The following is a 19,816-nucleotide window of genomic DNA, read 5'->3' as shown; positions in this document are numbered from 1 at the left end:
TGAGAAGTTAACCCCCATGTAAAGCTGTGGCTCCGTGGAGGGTGCCGAGAGGAGCAAAGTACTCTGTGTCTCCCCCAAACCTCTTCCTCAGCCCAAGCTGAGGCTGGTTCCCCTGGGGAAGAGGCAGCGGTCTGCCATTGGGAGAACTCCTGCCTCCCCGAGGGAGACCTCAGGGTTTGATTCTTGCTCAGTGGCCCTGTGTGTCAGTGAACGCTTTCGTTTTGCTATCAGGCTGCGCAGATTGAGTCAGGAGCCTCCAGCCTCAGGTGGTGTAGGAGGAAAGGCCGGGCATCTACTTATGAACCTCAGCTAAGGAAGACCCCGTAGAGCAGGATGAGTTGATCTCCACACCTTGTGTGGTTGGTGCAGGACTAGCAGTGTTTTGCTTTCTTGTGTCTGGGGTCCACATGTGCAAGGATGAGACTTACTGGCAGCCCACAACATAGAAAAAGATTTTTAAAAGTATATGTGTATATACGTGTGTGTGTCTTCCCTTGTGGTTTCGACAGTGAGAAGCATGGGGCATACCTACCTCACTGATGTAAATCCCGATGTCGTCTTCGTCGTCTGTGCGGTAGCACACCGTGAGGCCCAGCTTGTCCTGACTGTTCACTCTGTACAGGTCTACTTCCTACACAAAGAAAGGGCAGTCCCAGTGAGGCGCAACGAGGGAGGATGGGGTGTCAAGTGCTCTAAAAATATTTTGTTTACATGATGAACTGGATTTCTTTGCATTCAACTGTGTAGAGCTGGCTAACTTACTAAACAAAAAAAGTGATTATGGAGCTGGGATCAATGCCCAGGGCATTTTTGACCTTTCAGTCAATATAAAGTCATTTTGAAAATAGTTATTTTATTGATCTCCCAAAAGAAAAATTACCCATATTTCACTCAGACTTCTGGGGTAGGGCATTTTAAGAAGCATTCTTTCAATGTCTGCCACAGACAAGCATACTTCCCTGCCCCAAACCATCCAGCCATTTCAGTACAAATGTTTCCAATATGTTTGGTTAGATTATTTCACATTGCGTTCCCTTAAATATTCACAGTAATAGAACTCTGCAAACAGATTACACATAAATTGATCCAAGAAAGGGGAGTAACGTGATCACGTGCAATTAATGCTTTCCACAACAGCTGTGATATTTACAGTTGAGAAATTACTTTCAGCAAATTAAATAAGGTAAAAGCAGAGGGAGCCCCAAAGCGAGGCACAGGAGTCCAGGGAACAGCACCACACTGTAGTTGCCAATTTCCATGCACTCCGTGAAGGCAGCAGGCTGACGGGGTGGAGGGGGGGCTTGGGAAGAAGCTCTGGGGCTCTCTGAGAGGGGTAATGGCTCTAGTCATCCTTTCCACTCACACTGCCAATGACCCGGGCACATCTCGTGGCAGTACTGGCCGGGTGGGATGTTTCCCACCCACCGTGTGGTTTGGTGTATCAAGGTTGTCAGGCTGTCAAGCAGGTTTGGGGTGGGGGTAGAAGGGAGGGAAGGAAATCTGAGACCACGCTTCATGCCCTGGTCTCTGGCTGCCTTTACCAAGTGCCCTCTCTCTGAGGGGGTGGATAGATTGCCACCTTTGCAGGGAAGCTCAGAGCAGTTGTGTGGTGGGTACTTCTTGGACCTCACATGTGACAGGAGGGTGGCCACTCCCAGGGCAGAAGAAAGGAAGGTGCAAAGGCCCTGGCTGGGGATAGACTGGTCTGTTTACGAAATGAGCGGATTGTCAGTGTTGGTAGCTTTCTTGACTCTGTTATGGATTTTCCTGCTTTCTGCTATATGAAACAGAATGGATGAATCTATAAAAAACAATAACTAGAATAAGGGCTCGTGAGGAGGGTAATGGGGAGCTGGTATTAATGAGTACAGGAAGGAGGAAAATGTTTTGAAACTGATTGTGGTAGCAATTGTGTAGCATCGCTTGATATGACTGAAGTATAGAACGGCATGATGTCTGAATTCGGTCCTAACGAAATGGTTTGAAAGAAAAAAAGTGATCATTTTTTTTTAATTAAAAAAGAAAGAAAGAAAAAGAATCATCAAAAGGCCAGTGTGACCAAAGAATTACGTTTAAGAGAGAGGTAGGACTGAGGGGGGCCAGGCAGAGGTCAAGGTGAAGAATCCAGCTGTGATGGTAACATGGGGAGAATTCATCTGGAAGCTTTACGTGAGGGCTGCCTGTGATCCGAGTCTTCCAAGTGGTCTCTGACACCGAGGTGTGGGGAAGCCATGGGACCGTGAACGCAGGAGGCCTACGCTGTGACCCAGGCCTCCTTCTTTACACTTGCTCGAGCACCTGAGCTTGTTACTGTGCCCAAGCACCGGTTTCCTCGTGAATAAATGCTGTCTCATCTCCGAGAGCTGGGCGGGGCCAGCAGATGGGGCATGCGGAGCCCTCAGGACAGCTCCTAGCGCACAAGTACACAGTGAGGGGTGGTAGAATAGCTATGTGCATTATCGTTAAGGACTTGGCTAGTAACCAAAAAGCTGAGAGTTCAAATCCACCTAGAGTTACCTACCTTGGAAGTACAACCTGGTGGTCACCTTCTGAAAGATTACAGCCATTTAAAACCCCAAGGTGTGCAGTTCTACTGCTACACCTGGACCCACACGGGTTAGCGCTGACCCTAGAGCAACTGCACTTTGATTTTGATGATTCCTTGCTTGAAGTCACAAGAAGTTGTTGGGTTTTTGTTTTTTTTCCAGAGTGGGCATATTCCATGTGTCTTTTCAATAGAATAACTTTTTGAGCATTCATATGTTAATTATTTTCTGAACACTGATATGTTAATTAATTCAATGACTTCCTAATTAGAGCTCTAATAATATGGCATATTCTCATTAAATGAGACTCATTAATTTCTAATAATTCAGTTGAGTTCAATGGAAATCTTTCTCCTTACTCGATGAGGTGTGTACTAAACAAAGTATTAGGGAACACAAGTTTAAGCATCATGTTTAACCATGAAAAACAGACACCACATAATCAGCTTGCATATCACCAACGCACTGATCTGTAGAACATGACCGGAAGAAGGGAGGAGGCTTTCGGCACAATGTGCAGATGACACCACCTCACCATTTATGTCCATTACCGACTAACAGACACCATCGTGGTCAGTGGAAAAGGATTTCATTTTACTTGGTCCACAATCACTGCTCATGGACACAAACGTCAAGAAATCACACAAGGTTTTGCACTGGGTAAATCTGCTGCACAAGACCTCTTGCAAATGTTTAAAAGCACGGATGCCACTTTGAGGACTAAGGTGCCCCTGATTGAAGCCACGGTATTTTCAGTCACATCATGTGCACAAGAAAGCTGGCCAGTGAATAAGAAAGACAGAAGAATAATCGATGCACTGGTGTTGACATAAATATGTTTTAAAATATTAAAAGTACCAAGTACTACCAGAACCAGCACACCTGTCTTAGAGGAAGTACAGCTGGAATGCTCCTTAGCAACTAGGATGGTCTTACATACTTTGTTGTCAGGAGAGCCCGCTCCCGATGCTTGGTGAAGCAGAGCTTAGTGAAAAAGAGGAAGCCCCTCCAAGACATGGGCTGGCACACTGGCTGCAACAAGGGGCTCAGTCCTAGCAACCACTGAGAGGGTGGCACCGGGCCAGGTGATGCTTCGTTCTGTTGAACACGGGGTCCCGATGAGTCAGAACAGACATCATAACACTTAACAGCAACGATGAAATGGCCACAAATGATCTTAAAACACACTCTCCCAAGTACCTTTCTTAGTTCTATTTAATTTGAGTGTGGGTAAAGGCAAAGCCTTTCTCTGGTTGGGTGCATCTTCATGGGTAGCCTGTGGGAAAGCAAGGGTCTTCACTGTGATTTGCTTAGAACCACCTGGGCAGTTGCAACCATGGTGCAGTCACTGTGGGAGCCAGTTGGTGCTGGAGCAGGGCCACTTGCTACCAAAGCAGATGGAGATGTAGTAGGAAGAAAAATGGCAATAAGCATTACAGCTTATTCCCCAAAGCTTATAGCTGGTCCCCAAAGCGGCCATCTTTTAAAAAAAGTACAGATATTGTAGTTCCACTGGGCTTCATACCATTGCTATTCCGTGTGTTACATGGTGATGAGGTAAATACTGAAATTCTGGCTTCGAAAATTCAGAGAGGTTGGGAAGAAGCCATGGTGGCGCTGTGGGTGAAGGGCTGGGCTGCTAACGGAGGGTCAGTGGTTTGAACCCACAAGCTGCACTGTGGGAGAATTATGGGTCACCTTGCTTCTATCAAGACTTAAGAGCTTTGGAAATCTTATGGCGCCACGCTATGTAGTCCTGTTAGGTCACTTTGAATTGGAATCAACCTGAGGCCAGTGTGTGTTGGGTCTAGCAGTTTGGCATTGGTATAACCAGTAGAGGATGGCTAGGGGCCTGCCTCACTGAACAAGGGGCAACAGAGTTCAGGTGTTGAGCTCCAGGGTTGAGCTTCACTGTGTGGCCAGCAGAGTAGCATTTTCAGAACCAAGTATGGGTCACGGGACAGACTGGAAACTAAACCAGCGACCAGCCTGGCCTTGCATTCTCGCACTTCAGAGCGACACGGAGCAGTCAGACAGGCCTAGAGCTGAGTGCTGCTTTTGATCACCTACAGCAGTAAAGTCTAGGAAGTAGGTCTTAGTAAAAAGAGGATAGAATCGGATTAGACTTAGTTGCTGAGGACCAAAATATAGTTTATCTCATAATGAAAAGAGAATGTGATGTTGACAAAACTTACGCTGCAAAGATTTTCTGGGGTTTTTGTTTGTTTGGTCAACCTTTTGAGAGATAAAGACTTGGAGAATGGTTAGTCTAGTTAGCATTGGCACGGGTGAAATAATTTTTGTCCACCCTGCCCCCCCGCCCCCACCTCGATAAATCTGTCAAATTCCTCCTAAGAAGTCTCTCTTATGTTTCTAACCAGTGAGAAAACCTTTCATAAAATGTCAGGATGGAACTGATGGGATCCTAAGATCCTTTCACCCAAATCACCCATAATCGAATCAGGGGCCACACCTTACACCAGTGGGTCTCAACCTTCCTAATGCCGCCACCCTTTAATACAGTTCCTCATGCTGTGGTGACCCCCCAACCATAAAATTACTTTTGTTTCAACTTCATAACTGTCATTTTGCTACTGTTATGAATCGGGTGACCCCTGTGAAAAGGTCGTTTGACCCTCAAAGGGGTTGTGACCCACAGGTTGAGAACCGCTGCCTTAGACAATTTTTTTATGCTATCATCAACCCCACAGGTGGTTAGCAAATTAGGTGTAGATTCGCTATAAAATTAACTGAAATTATTTTGTACAATGGTGATGATTACTCATCACGACCTTTTTTTTTCATGACAGAGCAGAGAATCCCTTTGTTAGGCCTGTTCCTTGGAGCGTGCCCTCCCTCTCCCCGCAACAGAAGGATGGAGAGCCCAGCGGAGGCACTCAATGCAGACCTTCCCGGTGGGAGGTGTTCAATCGGACTGACTGGTTGCAGAGGCTCAATCCCCTCCCTGGAGTGAACAAGAGGCTCACAGCTAATGGGAGCCACATCCTACGTAAAGGGGCACCAGAAAAGCCACGTCCACCACAACATCCATCCCGTGATGCTAGTCTCCAATCCACAGAGAGGGTAGGGAAAATTCACAAAGCCCCAGCGCTCATGAGTAGCACAACTGGGATTCAGGGACAGGCAGTAGGCTTGCAGAGCCTCATCTCTTTTGTGGGAAAACAAACAAACAAACAAACAAACAAGCAAACAAACAACTTTTTAAAGTATGAATGGCTTCATATATATCAAAAAGGCTTTACAATGTCTCTAAGAATATTTTAAAGAAGAATGATCAAATTCATTTTTTTTTTTTTGCAAAGCATTGAATCTGAAATGCTTGCCCTGAGTCTGTCAGAGCTATCCTTTCCAATCCAAATTCCAGTTGGCTGTGAAAGAAATGTTAGGAGGAGATCCTTAAGAGAGACATCTGGACGGCGGTGTCGTTTCAGTTCCAGGGCGTCCTCGGGAGCCTCCTTGTCTGGTGTTACGAAGGATGAGTGGGAGGAGGCGCACAGAGGCACATTTCCAGCACTCGTTAAGTGAGGCTGTCCTGCATTTGTGCTGGGTGTATCTTTGGCAACGCTGTTAGGCAGGGTGGCATGGGTTGTAATATTCTCGGCTGTACCTGCAGCTTTTCAGGGAATCTCAACCAGAGGCAGGAACGCCGCTTAGAAGGCACAGGACCTGACTCTGCTGCGGTCATGATTCCTGGTGTGAGTGGTTCAGCACAGAAAGAGCCAGAACAGCTTTCTAGAAGCGTCTGGAAAATCACCATGTTAAAAGAGTTGCTGTTGTCTTTGGGTAGGTCGAGAGTGGGGCTTCACTGTGGTTGTCCACTGAAAGGGCTTCTAGTGAGGCAAGGTTGCTGTGCGCTGCCCTGTCAGGTCCTGTCTGACTCATAACTGCCCCATAGGGTTTCTGAGGCTGCGATCTTACCAGGGTCCTGCTGGAGCTGTCCATTTGGAAACCCTAGATTTCGTAACTAGGAGTCAGCGTTTACTCGATGTCGGTGGGGTTGCTTGATCTTTAGTGTTAGATTGTAGATCCACAGTGCATTTGAACTGCCAACCTTTCAGTTAGTCGAGCACATTCCATTGCACCCTCAGGGCCCCTTGGAGTAAAGCAGTGCGCTCTCAGGTTTATTCCGACTCACAGTGACCCCATATGACAGTGCCGGACTTCCCTGCAGGGTTTCTAGGCTGTGATCTTTATGGGAGCAGATAGTGGGTTTTTTCCCCCCTTGTAGCAGCTGGTGGGTTTGAACCACTGACTTCTTGGGTTGGCGCTGAACCCTCAACTGTTGTACCGCTAGCGCTTGGTAGTGAGGCGTTAGCTATTGAATAATGACTTCCGTGGTTGAAGCAGTGTCTAACTTTGTACACTGTGGAAGCAGGTGCTCAGTAACTGAATGAAGAGTGTGAGCGTGTGGGTAATCTTGAGATTCCAAGGTAGACTAGAAACCCAGGCGAAAATCCAGCTTGCTTCTGCCTTGAGACAGCAAGGTTGCCTTGGGCAGATTCACCTTATTTCACCTACTCTTACAGTTTTATAACAACGCATGTCATTCTGGGGGTTGGAGGAAATGAAAATTCCTCACACTTATGGAGCAATCTGTAAATTTCTACATTTCACTTTAACTCCCAACTACAGGCAGGCCTTGCAGAACTGAGTACTTGACAGAAAGCACAGAGGTTATCAATACACAGCTGTCTGTGATGATGGAGATAAGATTTCAGAGAAGACCATTAATCAAACTGCTATGAATAATGGATTAGCACTTTCTGGATCCCAGCTACCCCCACCGGTATCCTGTTGCTCACTGGCCTAGATGGGCTGTTTGATAAAAACAAACAGCTAAGCCTGACATTTCAGATGAAATCGAAACGATATTGCAATTAAGGGCATTAAGGGGTGGGGGAGGCAGTCCACCTTGGTGATCCAGGCTGTCGGTTTCAACATCTGCCACTTTAAGGAGGCCCCAAAGACGAGTTTCCATGGCTCATCCACCTCTAGGAAGACTGACTCTACACCCTTTACCCTGTCAGTACGGGAGATTTCTTCAGATTTCTTGAAGTGGTCTCAATAGTTTCTATATTGGTGCATGCTACTGTGTGTGGGAGGATGTAGTGGGGTCTCTAGAGATACTGCATTTCCCTAGAGGACATAGAATAACAGGCCTTTATTTCTTCATCCAAGAACTATTTATTAGGTGCCTACTCTATGGCAGAGGAGCCCTGGCGACATTGTGGGGTAGACATTGGGTGGTTAATGCAAGCTCAGCAATTCAACCCCACCAGTGGCTCTGAGAGAGGAAAAAAAGGCTGTCTGCTCCTGGGAAGATTCAGTCCTGGAAACCTGCTAAGGGGTGGCTAAGGGTCAGAGCTGCCCGGGGGTTCAGTGACAGAATTATCCCGGGTGGCAATCCCGGCCAAGTCACCCCATGTACAGGTACCGCCTGCTTGCACTGGAGGCCTACGGGAGCTTACAGGCTAAGACACAGAAGCAAGGCCTGGAAATCAGACGGTTAAACCCAGTAGATGGCCCACAATGGTCAGACCCACAATAGTGCGTGAAGGTGTCACAGGACTAGGCAGCCTTTTGCCCCTGGTGCCCGAGGTCACCATGATGGGGGCCCAATTGGCCAGCAGCTACCTCACAGCAGCACTGTCTAGGCCCTGGGATGGTTGAGCGAGAGGTGAGCCTAGGGTTTGTGGAGCTTGCTCCCTCTCTAGCGGGGTGAGGGGCGGGAGACACTGGGTAAGTAACAACACTGTTGGGGACAGGGTTCCTTGGGGAGAAGATGTTTGGGCAAAAGCCTGATCCAGATATGATCTGGGAAAAGTGCTGCCCAGGCTCACTAAGGGGCAGTGCAGAGAAAGCAGAGATGGCCCCAGGTCCTGAAGGTCCTGAGGGGGCCAGCTCTAGCGAGGCAGCCTGTCACAAAAACTAGACGGCTGGCTGGGGCAGGCTGCATCTCTCAGAGGCAACTCTCTTGTGATCTACTTAGGTTACTCTATGGAGCCAGGCTTCCAGACAATTTTCACTCCCCTGTTGAAACTGCCTCAGAATGACATCATCAGAACCCAATCCAGGTGACAGCAGCTTTCCAGCCTGGTAAGGAGGCTGCTGCTGAATCACCTGGGAAATTAAAACAATAGATTAAGGAAAAAGCCTTCTTCAGACATCTCTTTTCTCTTTAATTGACTGCGGGAAGATCTAGAGCAGGTGTTCAGTACCTGAAAATTTATGGGTAATTATTTGGCTGCTCATCCCTTGGGTATACTTGGGCATAATCCCTTTAACTCTAAGCAGTTTCACAATAACAGGGATTTGACATTATCTAAATATGATCATTTTGTGTACTTTATAAGGGAGAACATCTGTTTTTTTCTGTGCGTTTGCTTCAATAACATCCCAACCCACTCATACATATTTTCCTCCTATATAATATCTGTGGAACTGATTATTCTTTGAAAGGTGCTGACTTTGATCTAATTCAGCTGAGATGATCAGCAGTGTGGAGAATGGGCCCCCTGGCTCCTTCTGAAATCTAACCCAACATTTGGGAACAAAAGCAGGTTGACCCCAGAGCCCAGACAGTGACTGGTATGAGAAAAGCCATGGTGGGGAAATGATAGGTATTTGCCAGCTTCCCCCAAACCCTGGGTCTGCTAAAGGAGACTTCCTTCTCAGTGTGTGTGTGAGTGTGTGTGTGTGGCCGGGGGGAGGGGGATGGGTAATGCTAATCACATTACCCCAGCTGAGGAGACATAGAAGCAGTGCTACTGCGGAGTCACTCTCTGGTGAGTGGCCTCAGGAGATGCTCTCAGGGGCATTCCCAGGGCCGGCTCAGAGGGCCCACTCCTCTAGAATCACAGGGGTCCCTTGATGAACTGAAATTGCCTGGTGCCAGCTAAGCCAATGCAGTGCCGGTTGGTGTAGTGGCACCAGGTGTGTCAGTGTAAAATTGCGCTCCACAGGTTTTCCAGTGGCTGAGGTTTTGCAAATGGATCATCAGGCCTATCTTCCAAGGTGTCTCCTGGTGGTTTTGAACCTCCAGTTTCGTGGGCAAGCTTGTCTGTTGGAGCCACCTGGGGACTGGCCTGCACGGCTTACAGTGCTGCCCCGTGACTGGCCGGAGGGCTCAGAGAGTGATAATCACATGGTTTGGTTTTCTAAAGGTTGAAAAGCTCGTACTGGTCCCAACGGTTTCTGCCATCTCCTAGAACATAAGCTCCTTAAGGGCAGGGAGGAAGGTGCCAGCCTGCTTTTGCATGCCAGTAGGATCCTTACTGGAGCCAATGGCCAGTGAAAGCTGATGAACAGAATGACAGTAAGCGTGAGTGAGAAGCCTCATAACCTCACAGGCCTAACTTTAAACATTCAACTAAAGTTCTAAACACCTGGATACTAGGAACCTAGATGCAAATCAGTCAGCAAAGCATCACACATTGGTGTTTGGTGGGGTGGGGCCAGCTCAGACTCATAGACGCTTGCATGGAAGAGAAGGAAGGACCCCTGCTTCTCACCATCTCCAGGAGCACACTCATGTCTGAGGCAGTGGTGCCTTCCTGTGCAGTGGGCTTAGGCACATGTTGCCTGTGAGGCGGTCACTGCGTGTGGGGGGTGGTGGTGAGTGAATCCCATGACCACAGGCTGGCTGCTGTGACTCGGGAGAGGAAATGCAACATGGAGTTTTTACCTGTGCCAACGGCCTCTGGGATAGGGCTTCTCTAGCGATAATGTGCACACAGGTGTCTGGCAATCTTGCTAAAATAATGCAGATGCGCATCTGGGGTGGGGTGGGCAGCGGGGCAGTTCCCTCAAGCCCCCAGATGCTGCTGCTTCTCCTCACCCCACACCTTGCCTAGCCAGGTTCTAGGGAATGGTTTCGTGGAAAGACTGGCCTGAAGAATTCCACCATACTCCCTCACCTCCTTAGACAAAGATGGGCAGAGTCAAGGAGGTGGTAGAGAGAGGGCCCCCAGATTCTGAGACCTGTGTATAGCATCAGCATTGAGGACTGGAATTTAATAACAGGGCCAGCATTTCTTTTTATGTGGAGGTTTTAACCAAAGGGGAATGCCTGGATTGTGCAAATGATTAAAGCTTTTGGCTGGTAGCATAGCGGGTTTCTCATTGGGTTAACTACAAGGTTAGCAGTTTGAAGTCACCAGTTGCTCCTCAGGAGAAAGATGAGGGTATCAATTCTTTGAAAGAGTTACAGTCTCAGAAAACCACAGGGGCAGTTCTACTGTGTCCTCAGGGCTGCTATGAGCTACAATTGACTCAATGGTAACTGGTCTCTATTCATGGGAATTGATAGATGCTTTTCTGGGTATGGCTGTGTTACCATTTCCTGGTAGATACACTTACTGTCGCTTCAACAAATTGAGTTGTGGGGAAGGAAAACAGCAAATAATAGAGCCTGAGCTTGCGGAAGCTCACTGTGCAAGCTCTTGGACACATGGTCACATGACCAGAGGGAGGATGTGACTTTCAACAGACTTTTAAATGAGAAAAATCAAAGAACTTTTAAAAGGCCAACTTCTATCAAGTCAAGCTTCACTGGATACAGAGACCACAGGATATATGTATGCTGCTTGGTAAGCCTTGCTCCAGAGAGAGAGAGAGAGATATATGCCCCCTATGGACATATGGAAGAAGTGTGTACTTGGGTTCAGGGCACATATGTGGCTTTGGGAAGTTCTGCCTACTGGAGACCCTCCCCTGTGAACTGGACTTAAAGCTGGAAGGAGTCCCCCAAACCAAACCCACTGCCATCCAGTCAGTTCCCACTCTTATCAACCCTTCAGGACCAGATAGACCTGTCTCCTTGAGTAGAGCAGAAAGCTGTATCTATTTCCTGCCGAGTAGCCAATTGGTTTGAACTGCTGACCTAGGGCTCCCTCGGTGGGAGGCTGGGACACTATAAATAAGGGTCTGATGCCTTATTCTCCTGAAGGGGAGCAGGCACTGCTTCCTTGAGCAGCTGTAGGATGGCATTAGTATGCTGCTGATAGCAAGCAGAAACAGTCATCAGTTTTATAGTTAAAATAATTGTCATTCCAATTTAGCAGTTTAGACTACGCATAGAGGGACACTTTTAAATTAGAAAAAAAAAAATGTCGCCATTGACTCACTCATGCTCCCAGGGACAAACACTTCAATTTGACCACATCCATCTGGAGGCAAGACGCCAGTTAAGTTGGCGTTGGCACACTTTGATTCATCTTAGTCGTCAGCTTTGGATAAGAACATTCCTTAACTTTAAGGCTGAGGTGGGGACCGTCCAGCCCGTGGGTTGTATAAGGCCCATAAGATCATCAACAGCAACTAGCATCACACGCCTCACCAGAGAAGTGGTTCCAGCCACCACATTAGGGATGGGTTCATCAAATACAGTCGGACCCGTTGTAAATATCTGATGTTGTATCCAAATGGCCCTTGGCAGGAAAATGCCCCTCGCCCGCCTGCTTTAAGGGCATTCTCGAGGAGAACAGCTCCTTCTCTGCTATGGGTTTGCTAGTGCCGCCACAAACAAGACCATCAAGTGCACTAGTGTCTGTGGTGTAGCCCAAGAAATTGGACAGCGTGCTATTGGATGGTCCCTACCTGCCCTCTTGACGGTGTCCAAGGGCCTGATCTTCCAGTGGGCACCCTATTGTGACCTGACCCACATAGCAGTTTTAAAACACATGGAAAATGAGAATGAGAACTCTGTGATCTGGTACTGCCTAAATATTTAAAATCTTACTCATAATGCGATTCCACATGACATAGCATCTCAAGTCCCAAGTTGTGCTTGGTATCAGCACGAAAGGGCAGTGAGGGCTGGGGTCCTTCCCTCAAAGACTGAGTTAGGAGAGGCGAGCCGTGGGCAGTCCCTCTGCACTGTGACTGTGCAGTGGCATCCAGTTGACTTTGATTCACGGTGACCCCAGAAAGTAGGGCTTTAGCAGCTGTCATCTAAGCGCTTAATCATTGCGCCACCAGGACTTTTTGCACTGGGGCTGTTATTCAGGTTAGTTATGTATTCTCTTTGCACCTGAGTACCTTTGGGTAAAGATAAATGATGACTCAAAGGGTCCCAAGGTGGGGCAGCTGGCATTTAAGTGAGAGGGCATGAATTTGGGAGTGTGGCCTGAAGAATAAGGATTTGCTCTCCTATCTTTTAAGCAGTTTAACTGAAAAAACAAAAAAACAAAAAACGACACCACTTCTTTTTAGACCTTTAAGCTTTTTGAACAGGGAGGCCCTTGAATGCTTTCCATGGCACGACTGGAAGTTACGCCTCCACACGCACTGTGGTGATGTGTCTGGAGAAGCCGGCAAGCAGCTCGGAACCCAGCAGGGGGACAAGGATGTTCCACGTACCTCCAGCTCCAGCTCCTCCCTGTCCATCTCCTGAGGGATGCCTCCAATGTAGTCACTGGGATCGTAGTATTCGTGGACGGAGGGATGCCTGGGGAAAAGGTGGAGGATAGGTCAGGCCGTTGGTTCAGGTCAGGACTACGTGTTTCCCCTGCCCCATCACAAGGCCCAGCAGTGAGTGACCTTGCTTCCAGGACAGGCAGGGGCCCATGACCACATTTCCACCAGCTGTGTCCAAGTTGGCTTTATTTGAAAGACTCAGCGAAGAGAGGGGCCTTGTTACTCCCATAAAGAGTTACAGTCTCAGGAACCCATGGAGCAGTTGTACCCTGTCCTATAAGGTCGCTATGAGTCCACCTGGACTCCATGGCCATGAGTGTGCACCCCGTGATTCAGGGTGACTTCATTTATACCTGCATCTCTATGCTGACCACAGGCCCTACTGAACCCTGCTTGCTTCTTTGCTACATGTAGCTCTGGGGAGAAGAGAGCTAGATTCTATTAATACTCAAGAACGTGTGGGCCTCTGGACCCATTCTAAGTATTTGGTGCTCTGGCTGAAACTGGTAGGCCATCATCTACAGTAGTGTTTTTCCAACCCTTTCTGCCTGGACCCACAGAAAGAACTGTGTTTTTCCATCACTGCACAGTACAGACACATCCACATGTACATGTATGGACTTTTTAAAGCCCCTTCATATATACTGTACATGCACAGATGTATAAGGAAATGCAGGCGTGTGTATGTGCATGCACACGCCTCACCTAGGAGGCTAGAAGCCTGTCTTTATCTAGAACAACAAATAGGAAAGCACAGTTCACAAAACCCACCCCCTCTCTGGAATTGCCATTAATGGAACTTCTACGAGTCAAAACCAAAACCCACTGTCGGTCGTCAATTCCAACTCATAGAGCTCCCATAGGGCAGAACTGCCTCTGTGGGTTGTCAAGGCTTTAACTCTTTACAGGAATGGACTTATCTTCTCTTGTGGTTTCAAACTGCTGACCTCGTGGCCAGCAGCCCAATGGATAACCCAGTATGCCTCCAGCACTCCTGACCAGGAGTAAAGGCAGTGGGAATTCGAAATTCCAAACTACAGTCCCGATGCAGGTGGAAGGCTGTGGAAGGCTTCGATCTCTGATTGTTGGCTGGGAATCCACACTTTCACATTCTCAAAGGTCAAAACAGCAATCCGTGGGCTCTGGCCTTCCCTCCCAGGCACTTAAGTTTTGAAAGATACAAGTGGTCATTTAAACAAAAGCTGGCTTTCAATTTTCTGGCCCCATCAGGCAAATATACTGCCTGCACTTAAGGGCTTTTAGGACTATGGATCCTGTTGGATGGCCTGGGCTTTCAAGCACCAACTTAACCCTCCCCTTTCAACCTCCAAGCACTCCTACAATGCATGTGGCACGCACTGCTGTCTGACCCTGCAGCCAGGACCTCCAGAGCGCTGACCTCTGGGCTCTCCTGACATCTTTCAAGTAGCCTCTTGGGGATAAGTCTTGTCATGTTAACTCAACTTAAGGGGAAATTAGGGGTTTGGCTTCTCAAAGGTCCGTCACTGTGACAGCTCAGCATTTGGGGGTCAGGAGTAGCCTTGAAGGCCTCATCTGTAATGAGAGGTGGCTGGGGACTGTGAAGTCAAATAACTGGTTGGAATGATCGGACTCAGGGAACTGGGGTTGGAGATCAGAGTGCTGAGATGGGGTGCCTCTGATTTTCAAATTCCAAGTAGAATGGTCCATAGGTTCTGTGAACTGCAATCTATGTGGGAGTCTTTCTCCCAGGGAGTGGGCTTAAAACGCTAACCTTAAGGGCAGACAGACAAGTCTTTAAATCCAAACATCGCCAACTTTTGCTGAGTACAGCCTACTGAGCCTCGTAATGGAGGCAATCCTGAGAAAGCAGCGTGCTAACTCCCAGGCCTTTGAACCCGAACCTCCTCTGCCTTATACATTTTCAAGCCCGGGAGTTAGCCCTGGATTCTGAGGGCACTTAAACATTACAACCATGGGGCTACTGAGTCCCCAGTAGGGATCCAACAGCATCACACCAAGGTTTTCCCTCTGACCTGAGATGGCCTTTGAAAGAATGCACCATGGCAGTCTGTGCACCGGGAAGCAGAATGGGGAAATGGAGGTGCAGGTTCACTGGCAGGAACAGGAATTCAGTGGGGCCTCTTTTAAGCCAGTGGTCTATCTCGCTTGTCATTTCTCTAAACATTCACCTCTGCATTAAATAAGTAATGACGAAGCCAGGCTGGGGACTTGTCATGCCTTGTAGCTCCTTTACTCTTCCCACAATCCTATGAGTTAGGTGCCATTATTAACCTCATTTTAATAGACAAAAACGAAAGCTCATCGAAATAAAAGAAATCACCTATGTTCCTCAGCTAGAAATTAGTCTGCGCATCAAGGTTGCCACACTGGATGGCCCTGCGCTGCTCAGATCCTCGGCAGAACCGACAGGCAGGGCCACGTGTAAAGAAGGGAAAATAAGGGTGGAGTCGTAGCTCTATTTAATTGGTCTGTGCAGTGCTGCGGGGAGACAGGTGCGGGCTTGTCACCGGTATCCACGTTGGAAACGGCACTCTGGAAGGCAGCACCCACACCTCCAGGGCTTGCTCCCCTCTCGCAGCGAACAAGAGCCAGCATTCCCTCTCGTTGGGCCTGCGGAATCTCCAAATTACCATTTGCAGTGATTACATTTTACTTGGAAACAACTTTTACAACATTTGTAAGTAATTTTGTTTTCAGAATATAATTTGAATAACTCCGCTCCAGGGTTATAATAAAGTAATTAATATGTCAGAACACTTTTGAGCAGGATTCAGTTTATTGCCTCTATAAACAATAAAGTTAAACACGGCGACTTGGAGGAAAATTGTAAGACATATCATTATTATGATGATTTTTACCACATAGAAGGGATGAAGAAGAACAAACCTGACTTAGCCATTGTTACTACCCCACATACCTCACTCACTGCCATTGAGTTGATGCTGACTCATAGTGGCCCCACAGCACAGGGTAGAACTGACTCAGGGTTACTGAGGCTGTAACGCTTTATGAGAGTAGAAAGCCTGTTCCCCGTCCCCGCCCCCCACCTGTTCCAGGCTGTGATTTATGACCCCATCACTTACTCTTCTGGTAGAAGGTAGGGATCCAGCAGGGGCGGGGCCGGGGAGGGCAGCTTGGAGAGCGCCATGATGTGCTCAAAGGTGATGTCCGTCTGAGTCCCCGTGTCCACCAGCTGCAGCTCTGAGGGGGGCGTGAACATTTTGGTCCGAGGTGTCCTCCGCAACACCTGGACCACGATGGGCTCTTTGGCGGTCTTGAAAGCCTCCACTGCTTGGTCATGGGTGGCTCGGGATAAATCTTTGCCGTTTACCTGTTGGGAAACGAACATTTCAGGTGGGGCACGGTTACAAACGAAGCGTACATGAGGACACTTGCATATTTTAGGATCCCTGGGTGGCTCCGGGTGGCATAGGGGGTACCCTTTGGGCTGCTAACCTCAAGGACAGTAGTTCAAAGACTCCAGCAGCTCCCCAGGAGAAAGATGGGACCTTCTATTCCTGTAAAGAGTTCCCATTTCAGAAACCCAAAGGGACAGTTCGGCCCTCTCCTGCAGGGTCGCTATGGGTCAGAATTGACTTGGTGACAGTGAATTTGGAGAGGGCGATGCACATTGTTTGCATTCAACGGGCTAGCTTAAAGGGTGGTGGCTCGTTTGACTCCACCCAGCGTGCTGTGGAACAATGGCCTGACAATTGGCATCTGTGAAGGAAGGAAGCCCCTACATAGCACAGACACCCTCTGTCAAACACAGGGTGACTCGGAATCCTAATAGGTTCGATAGCAGTGGGCGCGGTTTTGTGTTTGGACTGGTTTCTTGGGGATGAGCCCAGAGTCTACCTTGTTGAGGTTTCCCAAAGAATGGGACTGTGCCACCGGCGGGCTGCGGGTGGGCGGGCGGGGGTGGGGGGAGCTGGGAGTCTCACAGCTCCAGCATTAAGTCATAAATCTCACAGCAGGGAAGTCTGGGCTTCCTCCTGGTGTGTCTTTAACACAATTCCATCACTTGCTAATCTTGCCTGTTAAAGAAAAGACCAGCCTCAGGCACAGCGCCTTTATCAGGCACTAATAGCTAACTAGAAATTAATTACATTGTTATGCTTTAATGGTGCGTATTTTTCCAGTTGGTGACAGGTGATTCTAGTGTTCCCTTTCACAAGAGTGATACAAAGATTTCTTTTAAAATGACTGCATTTACTAAAACAAAAACAATTAACAACAGTCAGAAAATGAGCAGTCCAGGCCATCCACGGAGGCTATCATGAAGGAGGAACTCACTCAGGGCTGCTGGGGACACAATAGGTAGCTTCAGGGGGGCAGTGCTTCCTGCTGTGAGCAATGGGCTGCACCATCCCCGGAGGTACAGCACAAGCCAACAGCTAACTGCTTAGCACTGAACCCAAGAGATGGGCGTTCAAACACACCCCAATGTAGAGGGCCTGGCGATCTACTTAAAAACCAAAATCACCAACCATTGAAAACCCTCTGGAGCACAGTTCCAGTGTGACGCATGATGGGGGCACTAGGACTCCAAATCGGAGTTATTGAGCCTTCCGGTGAAAAGGTGCCCTTTGAACCCACTGCCATCAAGTCCATTCCAACTCGGCGCACCTCTATTGAGCGTGTCTTGAGGCTGCAGATCTTTACAGAGGCCAGCAGCCACATCATTCTCTCAAAGAAGGGCTGGTGGGTTCAAACTGCTGACCTTTTGGGGTTAGCAGTCTACCCCATGATGCCACCAGGGCTCCTCCTCCTATAAGACCAAGACCTGATCAATTGCTCTCATACAGATGACAGCCCAGGAAGCTCATGGGGAGTTCCACTCTGTCACATGGGCTTGCTGTGGGTTACAGCTGACTCAACAGCACCTCCCAGTTACCCCCTCAGCACCAGGACGCTGGCAGGCCACGAGCATGTTTCTATTCCTCTTGACAGCCTCAAATCAGCCACATGAGATCATCTTCCTCATGTGTGCTGGGTCAGAACTTGGGAAAAAGAGATGCACAAGAAACCGGAACCTTGTGTCCAGCAAATGAGTCACTCTGAGCAACATGCAAGTCCAGCCCCGAGAGAGTCAAGGGACAGAGCTTTGCATTTCGGTTGTCTGATCATGCCTTATGATTGGACCACACTGCAACCTCTGAAAGATTGCACTATTAGTATTTCACCAGTGTTTGACTGGCTTTTAAAAATCTAATGTAAAACAGTGGCAAAAGGCTCATATTTCACAGATTACAGAGTGGCAGATATATCTCAGCTTTCCTAACTTTACCTGGAGAGCAACACTGACCCGTGGAATTCACTTATCGTAGGAGTTAAATCTTATGTATTAAAAAGCACACCTTTCAATATGCATTCCATATACATGCCAAAATACATACTACACCTGGATTATGAACAAGTTTCAGTCTCAAACCTGCCTTTAAGTTAAATCTGTACCTATGAGGGTAATTCAAAAAGTATTGCTACTAGGCTTTTACTTCCGACACCCAGGGATGTATTCCAAACATGTTTACACATGTCTCTGTCATCAGTGGATGGACGCGGGTGGACAGGCTCTCTCACTAATGCCCTTGTCTGAGTCTCAATAGGCTGAGTTAAAACGTGAAGAAGTTCAATGCAAACCGTGTCTTCCTAACCTAAGGGACACTTCCTGGGAGGTTAGAGCGATGGTTTGGAGATTCCCAAGGGCTACCTTGACAGACTATCCCCAGGGACCCAGGATGATCATGGGAACTTTATGAAGCAATTTTAAGAATATGAAACCTTGCAGCTTTCCCCATCATAACAATTCTTCAAGTGTAGCAAGGACTGTCCTGTGAGAATTTCACTGGTAAGCCTTACCCCATTCAGACTTCTTTTTGCTGCCCAAACATAAAGAACATTTCAAAGAAACACAGGTCACGTTCTTCCCAGATGTTCGAACACGGACGTCTTTACAGAAGGTCACAGAGATGAAACACTGCCTTCATAAGTATATAGACCAACATGGAGGATGTGCTAAGAAGCAGTCGCTTCATGTTTGGTTTTGATGATGGGGCTTATGCAATATGATGGGGTTTCAAAAAGTTTGTGGAAAAATTCCATTATCTTTTAATTCCATTTTTGCTATGAACTTTTAAAGCCGTCTCCTAATTTTTTTTTTTTTAACAAATTCTTGGAAATTCAACGAGTTAGGCAGGGCATATATCCAGTCAGTCAAACACTTGTATACGTAGTGTATTGTGTATTGTATGTGGTATATAACCAAACCCCAAACCCCTGCCATTGAGTTAATGCTGACTCATAGCAATAGGACAGGGCAGACCTACCTCTATGAATTTCTGAGACTGTAACTCTTTACTGGAGTAGAAAGTCCTGCCGTGGACCCTCTGAGCAGCTGGTGGTTTCAAACTGCCCACCTTGCATTTAGCAGCCTGACATGTACCAACCCCCCTTATTGGAGGCTCCAGTTTCCACAGTTTCAGTTACCTGTGGTTAGTCATAGTCTGGAAATATTAAATGGGAGATTTCAGAGAGAAGCTGTGCATAAGTGTTAAGTGCACACTGGTTCTGGTTCTGAGGGGGTGATGACGTCTCCCGCTGTCCCTCTCCTCCCTGACTGGGACCCAGGGCGTGGATCACGTGGAGGGCCCGTGCTGTATGTCTGCCTACTCCTTAGCTGCTCCCTTATCAGAGCTACTCTGTGCGTTCAAGTAAACTTTATTGTACTTATAATTTATCTGCTTTTGAAATAAGTTTTATTGGGGGCTCATATAACTCTTTTCACAATCCATACGTCCATCCATTATGTCAAGCACATTTGTACATTT

At 47.8% G+C, this 19,816-nt stretch overlaps 1 protein-coding gene across 2 annotated transcripts in view; it reads right to left on the bottom strand.

Annotated features, from left to right (window-relative positions):
- The window catches only part of PDZRN3 (PDZ domain containing ring finger 3), a 265,912-nt gene that overhangs the window by 8,866 nt on the left and 237,230 nt on the right, over positions 1–19,816 (bottom strand). For both annotated transcript variants that reach the window (XM_004702431.4, XM_004702432.2), the window contains 3 exons: positions 16,070–16,317; positions 12,927–13,014; positions 533–631 (listed from right to left, as the gene is read on the bottom strand). In XM_004702431.4, coding sequence (XP_004702488.1) covers positions 533–631; positions 12,927–13,014; positions 16,070–16,317 — 435 coding nt within the window. The remainder of the gene's footprint in view (positions 1–532; positions 632–12,926; positions 13,015–16,069; positions 16,318–19,816) is intronic.

This window comes from Echinops telfairi, unplaced genomic scaffold, assembly GCF_000313985.2.
Source record: "Echinops telfairi isolate 266 unplaced genomic scaffold, ASM31398v2 ScPeMD7_31;HRSCAF=116, whole genome shotgun sequence".
Taxonomy (NCBI): domain Eukaryota; kingdom Metazoa; phylum Chordata; class Mammalia; order Afrosoricida; family Tenrecidae; genus Echinops; species Echinops telfairi.
This window is presented reverse-complemented; position numbering and strand designations above follow the sequence as displayed.